Here is a 17848-nt window from a genome sequence, read left to right on the forward strand (position 1 = left end):
TTTTAGTTCAATAATTTGTTTGTAAAAGAAAAAATATTTTTGTTATTAATAGTTAATTTGTAAATAAATACTTTTGGTTAAAGACAAACCTAATGGATTCAAAAGATGAACTATTAATAGGAAATACAAAATCCCATAATGATCCATTGATCCTACTAACAATATCATCATGGCACTTCGTAAAATTAAATAATGAAATGAGGAGAGAAAGTTAGATAATTACGACTCATGAAATTGAAGATTATTAAGAGAATTTTGTAGGAAGATGTATAATTACTTTTTTTTATGCAACTCATAATAATAATACCCTTAGTTTTTCACTTATGTGGTATGTGTGAGTACTATTACTCATTAATCTATAAGTTGTGAGTTCAAATCACCGAATAGACACTTAATAGATATTTATATGTTTTCTAAGATCGCTAGTGTTGTTAAATGTTAGTCCTTTCGTCCCATTTTAGTTGTCATGTTGACTAACTTTGACCGTAAATAACTTTGTTTATACTATATAGTAATTGATGAAACTTATATGAACGAAAAGTACATTAAAAACCCAATTCATTCATATATTTTATATCAAGTGTTACATGACACAAACAAAGTTATTTACGGTCAAAGTTAATTTACATGACAACTAAAATGGGACGGAGGGAGTATGTTTTAGTTGAAGTCGCATGATAACAGCTAGTTAAGTTTTAGTTAAAGCCAAACGACCTTAGATGGATCTTTGGTGTCACTATCTCGATCCTCCAGCGTTCTCAAATAGTTCATTTGACCCGGCATGAAACCTATATCTATACTATATTATAAAGCAAAAAGGTCCTGTATAAATTTTAAATTTCAACATTTACTTTCTCAAAATGTCCCCCTATCAATTTTTATTTTTATATTTACCTAAAATAACTATATTACCCTTTCTCTTTCCTCAAATTTCAACTAATCATTTTTTTTCTCCCTCCTTCATAAATTATTTATTCCTCCAATCCATTCAAAATCTTTTCTCAAAAAACGTACATCGATAAATTATAAAAATTATATGATTTCATGCTCTTTCATTAGAGATGTCGTTCGATATACTTTTGACGAATTTTTAAGTCCGAAGACGGAGGTCGTACGGCTAAGGTATTTATCACACTTTATGACCTATCACCCTCACCATCTCACCGCCGCAACGCCCGGGTACTTACTTTCGTCAATCAAAAGCGAAAATCTCCCATTCAAACAACTGAACAAGGACCAAGGATGCTCAAAAGAATAATGAATAGCCTCAATTTTTTCAGGAGACCTTAATAAGAAACTACTAATGCCCAATATACATATAGTAGATTCATGTGGTTATAATCCATTGGTGATAAATTTAGGCTACATTATGTAGCAGCTGCTATATTTAGAGAGCCTGTGCCAGCATTGTTGGGGTTATGCATTAAGAATGCTGAATATGCAATCATATACATATCTCACAGCGAACAAGGATGATAATAACGTAGCAGATTTCTTGTCAAGAGAAGTAGCTAGTAAGGACACCTCATTGCACTAGTTGTTTATCTAATGTTCTACTATACAAACTGTTTTCTAAATATATCTTAAAACTATGTATGGCAGTAACTCAGTAAGTAGTATGGGTAAGTAAGTTTGTCAATTTATGGGTGTTATCATAACTTATTCTCTCTTTATCAGATTGGTCTTATAGGTTCTCATTCAACTAAGCGTACAAGGGGCTTTTAGAACGAATAATGGTTAAGCATGTAGGTCAACTTTAAGATAAGCTAGCAGCACTAACCCAGATTAACTAAATCACACATGAATACATGATAGCCAAACAATCTCCCAGATTATTGTATTGTTGAAGAAACCAATACAATAACTCAATAAGTTATATGCACACGCAGTGAAAATCCAACATAATCGTGATATACGGCAGTCATACTTTTTACATTAGGTACCATAAAACGAAATAAGGCAATAATTTACAACGCAGAGATTTTTGAGGGATGATAGAAACAGTAGGATAAAGGAGAATCAAACTTAATATCTAGAAATTGTTTCATAATCTCCTGCATCAAAAACTCAAGTAAATAGAACTCATAATCTACACATTAAGTTGAGTTATTTAGGTAATTCTTGATACCAGTTTTTACCGAGTCCTTGTGAGCTTGTGCTACAGGAGCAGCATTTGCTTCAACATCATTTTCCATCTCTGTTAATTTTGAAACTGTAAATTCTTTGTACTGTGAAACCGTATCAATCAATGCAAAGAACCGACGTCCACACATAAGAAAATCATCATCACATTGCACCTTTGTTTCTTGCAACCTCGCTTTGGAACTCTACGAATATATAGTTTGTCACAAATACAATGTGATGGAAAAAATCAAATAAAGAATTGATGTTCTATACAAGTTCAATTGCAAAGTTAAAGTCAAAGCTGATTATGGGCTGACTACTTTTAGCATTTACTATCATTTGTAGGGCAATTACCATTTATATCTGCTCAGTGATATCATCAGGTATAGCAATTACCATTTAAACAGTCAGCAAACCGAACCAGATTCGATATTAAAATAAAAAAAAACCTAGTTGGTAGAGGTGAAAAGGAGAGGCCCGTGAAATAAGAGAACAATCGGCAAAATAACTAGGTCAGGCAAGTGTGGTTCCTGGGGTAGGGTTGTGGTCATTTTCTGAACCGAGGACAAAATGATCAAAACAGCAATAAAAATATTTCTAATGTAGTTACCATCACAAGAAATTGATTTATTGAAAAGTAAAAGTTTAGAACACTTCAAGAAATCATGCAATACAAAAAATAAATTCATCTAAGCATAAATTATTTAAATCCATCAAATGGGAGAAACTAAAAATAACAAGAAAATAAATAAGTCTGGATGGTAATAGCAAGGTCCTAAAAAACAAGAAAGGTTCATACGATGTATGTAATCGGATGCAATCTTCGATCCAACAACAAACTATGATACTAACCTAAGCATCTTCCTTGAGCAACTGAAAAATAAAAATGGAAGTTAGTCAATGTAGAAAACCAACGAGCAATGTATAAAATTTAACCAGTACGTTTAGTTCATATGCTTATAGCAAAAGTGAAGAGCAGAGTGAAAGGAATAGCCCAAAGAAATTAAAAAAAAAACACCAAAAGGAGAACTCACAAATACGATAGTAAATTTAATTACCTTTTAAAACTTCTCTATTAATTATAAACAAGAGAGGGCATGACAATTCTAATTTGAAATTAAAACAAAAGTTGTTATCCCATGGATATTATACATAAAAAACATAGAGACTAAAAGATCTTCAACTCAAAAGTGGAAAGAAAATCGAGCTTCAGGAACACGAAAGTTGAGCGCCACAAGTGGCTAATGCATTTTGACAACATAATAAGCTTCAAAGCGGGTAGTTTAAGGAAGAGTCGATGTTCTAACTGTTACATATAGATTACACACCTTTAAAAAAAACTAAAAACAAAAAAACAAAAATGGTAGAAATACTTGTTTAGATGTATGCCTAGGAATACAAATGAGGTCTAGGCTTTGCAATATGCAATAAGATAAAATCAAATAAAGAAGAAGAAGAAGGAAGGTAAAGCCAATGGTTAAGGAGCACTAAATAATCGGATAATAAACCATCACCAAATGATCTAGTGGCAACGAGCGATGTTTCCTAACAAGAGGACTTAGGTTCGACTCCTACCTCAGGCTGTTTGGAGGTGGCCACAGTATGTTAAATCTCACGACATTTATGAGTAATTCACTCCTTTCTAAAAGTAAAATAAAATTATCCGGATAATGAGTATGAATTAACATAAGCTGTAATATATGTTTAGAACGAACCTTATGATTCCGGCTTGCGATATTTTCAAGCATCTTTCGCTTGAGGCTACCATGTGGGGACACGAGGCTCTGAACAAATACAGGGGTATTGATATTGACATATTCCCAATCAACGGAAGAAAAGGGTATACCATGACGAAATAACGATTTATGGGGTGCCAGGTAATCATTTTTGTCTGCAATGTAATGATCAAAGGATTCCAAGTAGTGAGCAGAATCAAGCTGCAACCTTTCATTATGTGGCATCTTTTCCCAAGACTTGTCGCTTGGCATTACCCATCTGTGAAAAGGAGGATGTTTGCCAAGACGAAGTATGCATAAACAGCCTTTAAAAATCCCCAGCTTGGTATCGTGCGTAAACCTATACCCTGCGTCTTTAGGTTGGGGGATTACCTTAAATGTCTGTTGGGTTAAGCAAAAAGAAACAAGTAGGTACTTGTTATATTGAGCATCATCCTCCACAAACCAGTGAAGTGCCCCATTGCACAAAGTTCCAATCCTGCTAACAAATCTATAACTCAGGTGGGCGACACATTTCCAAGCATTAGATTTCAAGGTCAAAACTTGGAAACATTGCAAAGCATCTATATCTGGTCTCGAGGTTCGTATAACCTTGTAATCGTCCGTAGACGGATCATAACCAAAACCCCAGGATACTGATGATGAGAGGCAACTTGTACCTGGGGGATCTGTCAGTTTTCTCACCTCTCGAGTGGAGGGATTGGTGACGAAGACCCGACGAGAGTCGGGACAGATGCATACCAGTCCATTGGAAGAACCAGCAAGATGGCAAACTTGGAAGTCAAAGGTGTAGTCATCGACTTCGTGTAAACAATTTCTAAATAAACTATCGATATATGATAACCGAGTCATGACAATCCTCCTATGACCACTTCCATTAGTTTTAGCATCTTCCTTGTAACTGTGGTCCAATTGAGATTTAACAAAACGAGGGCCGGAAATAAAGGATTTCCACCACTTACACACACTCTTGCATCTGATGATATCTTTCACATCCAATCTTATTATTATCTGCTCAATGATATCGTCAGGAATATTATTATTATTATTAGTCTTTTCAGATTCCAAGAGGCTCATGAAATATTTGAAATGAAAATGAAAATCGGCAAGATTGAGTCTAGGTAGGGTTCTTACTCATCTGGGTTTGAGTTCATTACATAAATGATCCTTGAGATTTGCAACAAATTCTTACTAAGACCGGTCATCCCCATAGACACGGCCATTCTTGAAAAGTAACTTTCATTCATATACATACCACGACAAACACGTCGGGTATTAAACCGTGTACAAGAGAATACCTCATATTTACATCAAATCAAATCTACACCACTCTTGCCAGCTAATCGACACATTTTTCTTACGATTTCTATACCATAAGTAACCCATAGATCTAATGTTTTGGTAGATCGCCTCGACAACTACATTACTGTTGGCGAATTTCTTCTCGTTCCTTACCTTCCAAATGAACCAGCACGCAATCATTATAATTCCTTTCAATGCCTTTCTTTCTTTTTTGCCTGTCTGAACATGATTATGAATTTTCACAAGATCCTTAGTAGTAAAAACAAAAAAAGGAGACGCCTTACACCACAGGCTGATCTTGTCCTTGTGATTTAATAACTTCTTGAATTTTTGCACTATTAGGGGGCGTTTGATAGTAGGAAATTATTGAGAATGAAAATGTAATAAAGAATGGAAATAGTAGGAAAGAGAATAATTACATTGTTTGGTAACAACAGGGAATCATAATAAGAGAAATATAAAAAATAAACAAATTTAATATGAATTTTTTTTTAACAAAAACTACTTATAATATCATAATATAAATAATTAAAATTAATAATTAAATACATGAGAAAAAAAGAAAAAAAAGGTAGTTTGATTCCATTCTCACCATTTTTCACCATTTTGGGAGGAATCATGAGAATGGATATGATTCCCCTTCTACTTCTTCATTTCCATTCTCTTGTGTAACCAAACAAGGGAAGTGATTCTCATCTCATTTCCACCCTTTCCATTCCACCCTACCAAACACCCCCTTAGTTTCCTATGCGGCCTGTTTGTTTTTTCTTTTTAACCAATTATATTAGTAAAATGATTGAATCTATTGTAATATTAGATATAGTATGGATATTCACTTCCATATTATAGTCATTATAATCTTTAAAATGTTCTATTGTTTAGCCTATAAATACAAGGCTTTAGTTGTATCTCTCATTAATAAGATTACCTCTTCTTCTCTCTCAATTTCTTCTCTTCATCTTACAGCACGTTATCAACACGATAGCACCCTAAAGATATTTTTTTTTACGGACGATAAGTTTCTTTTCGTGTTGAGTTATATTGAAATTATTTTTATCTTTGAAACATCATGTGGTCGTCAACTTCTCTCGTCAATTCTAATCAAATTGGTTTCCTTCTATTAATTGCATACATGAGTCTCTATCTTTAATAAAATTGAACTCGACCTTTATTAAACGTTTAGAGTATTATATATATATATATACATAAAAGTACATTGGTTTATTTTATCACTCCACGGACACTTTTTGTTATTAAAGTACATTGGTTTATTTTATCACTTGCCTTGATTTTTAATCTGCATTCAATACTTTATATTAATATTAATTTTCTTTATTGTTATTATTTACTGACATACAAAAGACAGATTACGAACGGAGTATTCATCGATCGGCTCGAGATCTTGAGCTACATTCATTACTGGTATCTTATATCGACGAATTGAAGGATATACACATATGAGGTAATTATGTGAAGGTACTTATTAATTGCAACTAATATTATATACCAATTGTATTATACTTACTCCATTATATGTGTTTAGCATATGTATTTTTGAATGAATTGTCTGAATTGGATCCGAAAAGTAGCTAAATTTGATTATGATCATCTTTAGTTCAACAAGTGGTTCGATTTAGATAACTATCATTTGAAGGACAAATTAATTGATGACAATTCATAATATCAGATATGGATTAAAAAGAACTAATCGTTCTTTCGATATTTACCAAAGTGAATCATAAAGTACCATTGTTATGCATAAGAAATTTAAGGTTTCCTTTTCTTAAATTTTAAGATTGCTCAGAGCAATTCATGATTTCATAACATGAGTTATGCATAAAAGAACCATATGTGTTTTCGTTATTCACTAAGATGAATCATAACTACGGTTATGCATTAGAAACTTCAAGGTTTCCTCACTAATTGTTCTTTCGTTATTCACTTAGGTGAATCATAACTACGGTTATGCATAAGAAACTTCAATGTTTCTTCATGAATTATTTTTCGTTATTCACTAAGGTGAATCATAACTACGATTATGCATAAGAAACTGAAAAGTTTCATTTTTTTTGAATTGAATAAAAAATAACATGATCAAAGTTATGTTAAAAGATCATGTAGTTCTTTGCTACTATTTGAATTTATTCAAAGCATAAATAATTGTAGCTCATAAAAGTAAATAACAACGGTTATTTACAATGATAATTGAATTCAATATGAGACTAATAAACTAAGGTTTATTATGCAAGAGCTACAAGTGACTACATATTCTGTTGATTCATAGTTACAATGAAAAGTATTGCAAAGGTGGAAATAATTCTTATTGATATGGAATCCATAACTCTCCAAATAATCTTGGAGACACAAGACCACTTTTCAAGAGCATGCAAAATCAATGTTTTTTCTCCAACATCACTTCCATGAGGAATTTAAAAGAAAATATATAACGATGAAAGACTCGTTGGAATCATGTCAACGCTTAAATATTTAACGGTGAAATACCAGTTGAAACTATGAGAAATCTAAATAGTTAGTTGACAATTATTACAAATCAAAAGTTATTAATGATTCTTTATAAAGAATCATAACTACATGTTATGTCAAATGGACTAAAGTTATTTTTGATTTTGTTGGATCAAAAATTGTTTAATTTGCTAATAACATTAGTTTATTACTGATGATTATGGTGAGTTATCACCAAAATAAATCCTTAATTATATAAAATCAAATATGTCGAGCCTTCACAAAAATACAAAAAAAAGTGAGGTTTGCAAGACATAGACTAAGGAGGGAAGGCTTGGAAGCTTAGATAAAGTCTAAGGAGGAAGGCTTGGAAGCTTAGACAAAGTCTAAGGAGGAAAGACTTGAAAGCTTAGACAAAGTCTAAGGAGGAAGGCTTGGAAGCTTAGACAAAGTCTAAGGAGGGAAGACTTGGAAGTTTAGACAAAGTCTAAGGAGGAAGGCTTGGAAGCTTAGACAAAGTCTAAGGAGGGAAGACTTGGAAGCTTAGACAAAGTCTAAGGAGGAAGGCTTGGAAGCTTAGACAAAGTCTAAGGAGGGAAGGCTTGGAAGCTTAGACAAAGTAAGGAAGAAAAGGCTTCCAAGGCTAGACAAGTAAGGAAGGAAAGGCTTCCAACCTTAGAGTGGAAGGCTAGACAAGAAAGAAAGGAAAGGCATACAACCTTAAGCAAAGGAGAGGAAGCCATGGGGCCCAGCCTAGGCCTCCAAGGAAGGATAAAGTCTAAGTCTAGTTAATATATATATATTCATTTATATGTTAAAGATCGGTTGTCGAGGCTTGAGGTTGGAAATGGGCCCCACGCCTAAGCTTAGCAAGAAGGATGGATAAAGCACCGCGCCTAAGCTTAAATAAAGAAGGAAAGAAGTTTAGACAAAGTCTAAGAGAAGGAAGGATAGACAAAGTCTAAGTCTGGAAGCAAGGAGTGGGGGCCCAGCCACGGCTTAAGTAAAAGACAAGGAGGAAAAGCTTTGAGGTTGGAGGTGGACCCCATGCCTAGGCTTACCAAGGAAGGGTGTCTAAGCTTAAAGAAAAGACTGAGTGTCTAAGCCTAGGAAAAGACTAAGTGTCTAAGCCTAGGAAAAGACTAAGTGTCTAAGCCTAGGAAAGGACAAAGTGTCTAAGCTTAAAGAAAAGACTAAGTGTCTAAGCCTAGGAAAAGACTAAGTGTCTAAGCCTAGAAAAGGACAAAGTGTCTAAGCCTAGGAAAAGACTAAGTGTCTAAGCCTAGGAAAGGACAAAGTGTCTAAGCTAGGAAAAGACTAAGTGTCTAAGCCTAGGAAAGGACAAAGTGTCTAAGCCTAGGAAAAGACTAAGTGTCTAAGCCTAGAAAAGGACAAAGTGTCTAAGCTAGGAAAAGACTAAGTGTCTAAGTCTAGGAAAGGACAAAGTGTCTAAGCTTAGAAAAAGACTAAGTGTCTAAGGAAAACTAAACAAATGAAGACACTCTCTCTTGGTAAGGCTTAGGTGAAGCAAAGATGGGGTGGCCCCCACTGGCCAAGCTTGGCAAGGTAAAAAGAGATGGAGCTCGACCTAATTGTCTTCTTTCTATGCCTAGACCTCAATAACACTTTGGGTATATAAGTAAGCTAAATCGAGGCTAAACCTCGATTGAGTTATATCAAAGCCTGGAAGCTCGATATTGGTTAACATCAATCCAAATTAGCATTGACATATTGATAAATGAGTATTCAAATGACTGACAAGGAATGTTCTATACCTAATATTGTCGTATCGGGCCAGGGCCCATATTGCACGGCCCAAAGTACTAGAAACCCTAATCAGATGCCTATAAATAGGCCTCATCAATTGTTTGTTAGGACATTCTATTCACACACATATTTGTTACAACACTCTCTGCAAATATCAGAGAATATACAGCATCATCAATATATATATTCATAAGCATTCATCATCAATCAATCATTACATAAAATCATATATCATTAATATCCTCCATAGATCGATACATCTCTTTGGGAAAATCATCATACACCTTAGATTCGTCAAGAGTTTATTAGGTTTGCACTCTTTTTGAGGAGATTTTGATGATTTTCGTGGTTAAACCCCTTTTGTGATTGAGCTTAACTTTTCATGCTCAAACAAATACGCAACATGGTTATCGAATACCATGCAATTATGTCAAATACTTCACAGGTATATCATAACTAGAGTTATGTTTATTTGACATAAAGTTGTTTCAAAATTCTCCATAGAGAATGATATGGATATGCCAATGATTACTACTACTTGTAGTTCATATATAATAAAGAACAAAAGGTTCTTGTGTGATTCTTTGAACACAATCAAAGCATAGATAACTATAGGTTATCGATTTTTGACATTATTTATCATTTCAATAAACTACGTCATGTAGTTCAAAAGTTCTGAATGATTCTTCGTTGGTAATCATTACAATAAATTATTGTGCAACAATATACAACTTTTGATTTTGTTGGATCAAAGTTTGGTTTGATTATGAATATCCATGTGATTATGTCGAAAAATTGAAATACTATGATGAATTGGCATATCAAAATTTCAAGTTTTGAAATACTTCCATTTTCTTGAAGAAAAGGATCACCAAATTGGTGTGATATAATCACGAAGATCCATTATAAGAGCTCAATATGAGAGCACATCAAAGTTCGTGACAATGGTCATAAGAATTCTATGATAATCATAAACATGTGATTCTTCTAAAGACTCGCTACAATTAGTTGCACATGAAGTTGAAAATTTGTCAATTATAAGCGAGTACAACTTCACATGGATGCTCATGAAGTAGCAATATGATAAAAAAAAAAATTTGAAGTTGTTTAACGGTGTGGTATCCATTCACTAAAGTGAATGCAATTACATGCGATTGGAATGCTCAATATGTGTCATGGTCATGGACATTCAAATATCAAGGTGTTTCTTTTAAGAACACGAGATGACACTAGCAATGATCGACTTCTATATGATTATATGAACATGAGGATTCACTAACATTTATATATGTATTCAAGATTGTCATATATTGACATATTGTTGGTTCCTAAAGAGCTAGTTCGATAGCTAATATAATTTGATCAAAAGGAAATGATACACTTTGGTATCATCGTTGTATATAAGCTATACAATGCAAAATGCACTTGAATCACATATGGTCATAACTAAAAGTTTATGAACCATGATTTTGTTATTATTGTTGGGCATGATCGGTTAGACCATCCCGAGTCATTATGATGCAAAAGAGAATCCGTAGATTCTTCAAAGTAATGAGTTCATAAGCTCTCAGAAAATATTAATTTTTCACCAATTGCTAGCCAAGTGGGGACGAATTCCATTATATATCTAAAAATGATACAAGAGGATGTATGTGGCCTATACATCTAATATACCATTTAGTTATTCAAAAGCGATGCATCGTCTAAATGGTCATATATCATGAATAGCGCAACATGATGTTTGCGTCAAAAGTGGCTTAGCTAATAAGTTTGCGAGTATTCGTAAATGGTGGTGAATCTTAAAGCGCTTATTAAGCGTCTATTGCAAATTAAATGATTATGAGAGCAAAACTCTGAATTATATGTTTGGGCAAAATCATTATACAATATGAGCTTGGATCATGCCAACAACATAAAAATTTCCTCCCCATTATCTTGGATATGGTATATATCCTATAACAATGCAAATGTATTTCAAAAAAGAGGAATTCATTAAGGGGGAGAGAAGAAACAATTTTGAACGATTATTGTGTGAGCTTACTAAAGAACATGAACATAAGGTTCATATGATGATCCAAAGACTTGAGTTTGGAAATTGACTTACACGCTCACTAAATCAAATAAAACCATATACATTGATTTTCAATGCTCCAATGGTGATTGTATCCCATAATGATGACTTATATAAGTCTATGTCACACATGCAACATGGTATATCGATTCCAAATAAAAAGCCTCGAAACTGCAAATATAAAGGAGCAATAAATGTGATGGTTATATCGAGGTATTTTTTTTTGGAAGAGGGCGGCTGCTGCAAAAACTGGCGTCGGAGTCGCGGCGGGAGGTGGTGGAGAATAGGTATGGATTAGTTGGGGTTGGAGTGGTGAATTGGTTGGATTGGCGGTCGGTTGGAGGAGGGCGGCGGCCGGGTGGTCCTCTCATGATGATGGCTGGGTTTGAAATTTGGGTTTTTTGGTCGTCCCGCCTTTGGAGATTTGGGGGTTAAATGGAAGAAGATAGTGGACACGGTGATTTGGGAGTGATTTTCGGGATTTCTTTTTTTGTTCTCCCGCCTTTGGAAAATTTTGGAATTTTATTGTTCTTCCGCCTTAGGTCGCAATTATACTAAAGGAGATGGGTACCCGCGGTGGACCAGTGGTAGGTGGTCGTGGTAACAATTACCACAATGCAGTTGCTGATGTAAATGGTAGTGTAATTGTTGTTTGATAAAAAAAAATAATAGTATAGTTATTTTATAGTTAAGGGATGTATTTTTTAAAAATAATTTTATTAAAAGTATTATAGAGATATTAGGTGGAAATATTTAAATTAATAAATAAAGATGAGAGATAGTTTGGATAAACATGGTTGGAACATATTTTATGTATATTTTGGGTAGATTTAGTGTGTGAATTGAGAATGTATTGAAAATTAAGAGTATTTTGGGTATTTTAAAGATAAAAAGTTGAAAAGAGGGGAATGATAGTTTGTTTTATAATAGAGTACGAGATGGATACCCACGGAAATGTGACGACGGTGACGGCAATGAGTGGTGATGGTGGCGGTGGTGGTCATGATGTGGCTATTAAGCTAAAAGTAATTGATGTAGATGGTAATGTGGTTATTTTATAGTTAAGGGATGTATCTTTTGTAATTAATTTATTAAAAGTACTATAGAGATATTAGGTGAAAATATTTAAATTAATGAATAAAGAAGATAAATAGTTAGGATAAATATGGTTCGAAAAATATTTTAGGAATATATATGGTAAATTTAGTGTGTAAGTTATGAATGTGCTGAAAATTAAGAACATTTTGGGTATTTTAAAGGTCAAAATTTGAAAAGAGCAGAGGCAGGAGGGTAGTTTATTTTCTAATAGAGTATAAATAGAGATAGATATAGATAAATATAGACACAGATTCTTTTTGTAGGAAGAAAAAAATATATATAAGATTTCAAAATAAATTAGAAGAAAACAAAACAGATCATGATTTGAAAATATGGAAAGTATAACTTTTTTTTTATTCTCATCTTAAAAAAAACTTTTAATATCATCTTTCACGGGTTTTAGGTCTCAATACGATTTTCGACGGTGTTTGTGGAAGATTAAGATATAGACGACTTTACCCCTATCAAAGGTACAGACATTGCTTTGAAGTTTTACTAAAAGTAGAAAAAAAAATGAGTATGGACGTAGGGTGTTATGGATAAGGTGTTAATATAAGTACAAATTTTATAACACCTTTTAGAATAAAATCTTAGTGCATCATTGCAAGTCCCAAATTATTATAATTAGTTTTCAATAGGTTGTAGAACTCGGGGATCAGGATTGGATTGGCGAGGTGGGGAAACGGGAGATTTTGAAAAATCGGGGAGATATCGGATTGGGTGAATAATGAATAATAATAATAATTTATGGAAATATATGTAATAAAAGTTTAAAGTTCCGGTTACCACCTTCACATTCAAGACCTACTGAATTGACTAATTTGTTGTGTTATTTGTAAACAATCTTGTCTACCGATTTTACCAAACCGTTAGCACTTTGAATTCTATTATCTATTGTTGTTTATCAACTTGTTACCACAAATCGACACCTATTAATTGTACCCAATCAACTAAAACAATGTACTCCTAAACCTAGATACCTCTAGATTATTCATACACTATCAACAAGCAATAGATAAATAAACAAGAACTCAAAACATTAAGATCACGACAAAACGTTTAACAATCAACTTGAATTCAAAAGATTATGTAACCATGTTTAATGTGTCACTTCATCTCAGTGGATGACGAATTATTTAGCTACTCATAGTCATAATCAAAACACAAAGAGTAAAAGTATAAGAGAACATATTGTACCAATGTGTAGAAAACAAGAGAAAGCTAAGAAAATCAATAACCGAATGCCTTGAAACTCATGAGCAACCCTTAGACCTTGATGGACGTAAAAGCTGTTGAATATTGCCTCAAAGAACCCTAAAATCGACTGGAGATGAATGTATGTCGAATGGGAGGGTTTTGGTTTTGTATTTATAGTGAAAATCAAAAAGGGTTTCTGCCGACCTACTTTGTGCGCCGCACACACGAGCCGTACGCCGCACAAACTCTCACTTTCCCAAAATTCAGACTTTCCTTGCCTGATATGCGCCGCATAGAAACTTTTTCCAAATTCCCTCATCAAAATTCATAATTCTTGTGCGCCGCATACACCTTATGTGCGCCGCACAAAGCTTCAGAACTCTCAAAACTTGTATTTTTCAACTCGTCTTCACTCGTAGTCCAAGAACCATCCTAATGCATCGTTTAACCTTCCAAAATGCCATTTCTAACCATGTACCTGTTCTAAGCTTGAAATCACTAACAATACCATCAAAGCATCGAATATACATATAATTTGCACATTATTAAGCTTAAACCGACTTATAAACGATATGGGAATATACATATAAATGGACATATCAAATCCCCCCATACTTAAGCCTTGCTTGTCCTCAAGCAAACTCAGATTTCAAAACTTTCATTCCCTTGGTTCTCGGTTGCAAAACATGACAATAATCCAAAAAGAAGCAAAACCATAATAATAGTTAAGCATTTTTAATCTTAAATGAAAAATCAAAATGTTTGACAATATTTGAATGATCTACAAGCCTCGAAAATACGACTAAGCACTTTAATCAAATGAAAGAAGAACATCTCAACTAACTTTCTCCAACTAACAAACTATTGGGTTGAAATATTGTTTCAATCACTCGAAGCCAAGTCGTCATGCATATTTTAACCATAGGCTTGTAATAGAATCATCCCTAACGTCGCCATGGTGCTAGGCACCATATAACGTCTATCAAAAGAGGTAATAAACGGCTGTAATGTACAAATCTGAAGGCTTACAAGGGTCATTAACAATGTGCATGAAAATTTAGGGGTATAATTGGTGTTAAAAGGAAATAACACAACAATTAACAAAGTTTTACATTATAGTCGAGTCCACACAACCCATACCACTAGTTGCCATCTATCTAAAGCCCCAAATGACGTTCTCCCGACTCTACTCCCCCAATAGCCCGATACAAACCGACACCATTGTGGTGTATCACCTTCAAACGACTTCTATCCATCAAATCTTACCCATATTAGCTTTAACGAACTCGCCATCTTCAAATGAATCAAAATAATCAATCAAAGAACACCTTCGTTGATTTAAACTTATGTACCAATTCATATACCAAAAGATTTATCAATGAATCAATTGTTGATCTCACTAATTACCAACTTAATTTGATTTGACGAAAATAAGGGAAATACCAACTGACAGTCCAAGTTCTTTTCTCTTTTTTTTTTCTTTTTCTGTTTTTCAATTTTTTTCATTCTTCTTTTTTTTTTCTTTTAAATGAACTACTTTTACCCTGCTTAATTGGTAACCCCTTTTACAAAATTGAAACAAAGTCAAATCAATATTCATACTAATTAAACGATCTAGACTTCTCCATAATTATGCCAACATCAATCTACCCCAATAGAGAATACACCACCCCGACACAACCAAGACAATCCCAAACCATCCAACTAGCATAGGCAACTAATGATCCCCCAAGGATTTAGAACGAACCTTATGATTCCTGCTTGCGATATTTTCAAGCATCTTTCTCTTGAGGCTACCATGTTTAACATGAGGAGATACGAGGCTTTGAACAAATACAGGGGCATTGAGATATTGAAAATAAAAGGGAGAGAGATCTATATGATCATGACATAAGGCTTTTTTTTGGGGTGCCCTGCAATCATCAAAGGAACGAGAAGAAAGGCAAAACATTGATAGCCCTTCTGGAAGGAGATCATTATAGGATTTCAAGTAGTGAGCAGAATTAGGCTGCATCATCCTTTCCTTAAGTGGCAGCTTTTCCCAAGATTGTGCTACATTGTAGCTTCACATTACCCATGGATGATATTCAAGACGAAATAAGCATAAACAACCTTCGAAGATCCTGATACAAATCAAATGGTTGTATCGATATAAAACTGAGATAGATAATCGATATTCAAGAGATCGATCAACTCTCCAAATTAATAATTAAATTACCAATATATTTCATCCATAATAAAGTTACAACCCTAATATTCTATTTATACTAATCCTATAGCTTGGTTAACAAGCTAACTAAATAAATAATAATAATAATAATAATAATAATAATAATAATAATAATAATAATAATAATAATAATAATAATAATAACAGTTTTCTAATATTAATACCTAATAATAATAATATTAATAATATAATAGTCTTGATCGTATCATTACTCCCCGCCGCAAAACACACCTTGTCCTCAAGGTGTGGCTTCAAATATTGCTTCAAATGATTCTCGGATCCCATATCCTTATTCGAGGAACTTCTCTTCCGACAGCTTGGCAACCAGATGACTCTTGTTTCTGATTCTCAAAAATCACATCTGTTGCAACTTGTTTTGGATCAAAGGTTGTAGTTGTTTTTGTCACATGTGACCAGCAGATGGTAGACATTAAAGGGAAATTATGTCTTGTTTTTGTATCACGTTTTGGATCGAAGGACTTAGTTGCCTTAGTGACTGTTGTTTTGAAGGTAGACATCAACGGTATGGTCTTTGGTGGAGTAGGAATAGTTTTTGGTGGAGTTGGTGTTATTTGTTTGGCTGAAACAGATCTGAAAGTAGATACCGACGGAACTGTTTTTGGTAGAATAGAAGTAGGGGCTGTTTTTGGTGGAGTTGTGGTGGTAGCGGTTGGTGTTATTGCTGCTGATGAAGGCGAATCAGACACATTGAAGCCCCTCGAAACCGTTAGCTCCCCTAATAACCTCATGATCTCATTGTGTTGCCTTGCACTCCGTTCCATGTATTCCTCGAGTCTCCTATTGAAATCCTCCATACTTGCCGTTAGGATTTTTTTTCTGGATGAACAGTGATTTGTTTAAGAAATATAATAAAGAAAAAACGCACCACAGATTGCAAGAAGGATAGCTTTGATACCAATTGATACAAATCAAATGGTTGTATCGATATAAAACTGAGATAGATAATCGATATTCGAGAGATCGATCAACTCTCCAAATTAATAACTAGATTACCAATATATTTCACCCATAATAAAGTTACAACCCTAATATTCTATTTATACTAATCCTATAGCTTGGTTAACAAGCTAACTAACTAAGTAATAATAATAATAATAACATTTTCCTAATATTAATACCTAATAATAATAATATTAATGATATAATAGTCTTAATCGTATCAGATCCCCAGTTTGGTACCATGCTTACACTCATAGCTTGCATCATCAGGTTGGGGGATTTCCTTAAATATCTCTTGGCATAAGCAAAAAGATAGAATTAATTTCTTATTCTTGTTATTTTGACGATCCTCCACTAACCAGTGAAGCGCCCCATTGCATAAAATACCGGGTGTTCATCGGTTTGGTTTTCGGTTATTTGGTCTTTTTGGTTCGGGTTTTTCGGTTTTTTTATTTTTATTTTTCAAAACCAAAACCTAATTCGAAATAGAAAAACCAAACCGAAAACCAAATTAGAATTCGGTTCGGTTTCGGTTTAAAACCAAAAAAACCAAATATGAGAAACACAAATTTACCATTTCTTTTTGTCTAAGTTGTAATTAACCAAAATAGGTTCATAATTTCAATTTTTCACCAAAGTAGTAAATTTAAACCATATGGATAAACAAATAACATAAGTGAAACAACTAAACTCTTGTTTGTCATCATTAATTAAAATTGAATTTATCTAATATCATAAAAAATTTAATATGATAAACAAATAGACATATAAAGTAAAAAATACATTAATAATTGTCCATAAAAAAAAAGATACGAATTAAATATTTTTAATAATACATAATAGTAATATAGGTTATTCAGTTTTTTCGGTTTAACCAAATTAATTATCCTTTACCCATAA

At 33.5% G+C, this 17848-nt stretch overlaps 1 protein-coding gene across 3 annotated transcripts; it reads right to left on the reverse strand.

Annotated features, from left to right (window-relative positions):
• Positions 1-1889: 1889 nt before the first annotated feature.
• On the reverse strand, positions 1890-5094 carry LOC122605317 (F-box/kelch-repeat protein At3g06240-like). Of its 3 annotated transcripts, none has more exons than XR_006324586.1 (3): positions 3840-5093; positions 2924-2997; positions 2239-2327 (listed from the first exon to the last, which is right to left on the reverse strand). XR_006324586.1 is itself a non-coding variant. In XM_043778239.1 (3 exons), exons 1-2 carry the CDS (start codon positions 4935-4937, stop codon positions 2977-2979), a joined length of 1119 nt encoding a protein of 372 aa, XP_043634174.1. In that variant the 5' UTR covers positions 4938-5094; the 3' UTR covers positions 2244-2327. The 3 variants fall into 3 exon arrangements, 2 of the variants coding, with proteins under 2 accessions (XP_043634172.1, XP_043634174.1); XM_043778239.1 differs by having other exon boundaries at positions 2244-2327; positions 2977-2997; positions 3840-5094; XM_043778237.1 differs by lacking the exon at positions 2924-2997 and having other exon boundaries at positions 1890-2327; positions 3840-5092.
• Positions 5095-17848: the final 12754 nt, after the last annotated feature.

The sequence above is a fragment of the Erigeron canadensis genome, chromosome 6 (genome assembly GCF_010389155.1).
Source record: "Erigeron canadensis isolate Cc75 chromosome 6, C_canadensis_v1, whole genome shotgun sequence".
Lineage (NCBI taxonomy): Eukaryota > Viridiplantae > Streptophyta > Magnoliopsida > Asterales > Asteraceae > Erigeron > Erigeron canadensis.

Excerpts from the sequence above, each read along its gene's own strand:
- LOC122605317 (XM_043778237.1), bottom strand. The coding sequence starts at position 4,937 with ATGAGCCTCTTGGAATCTGAAAAGACTAATAATAATAATAATATTCCT. Across the intron at positions 2,328-3,839 it reads TCGCAAGCCGGAATCATAAG|AGTTCCAAAGCGAGGTTGCA; the intron begins GTTCGTTCTAAA and ends ATATATTCGTAG.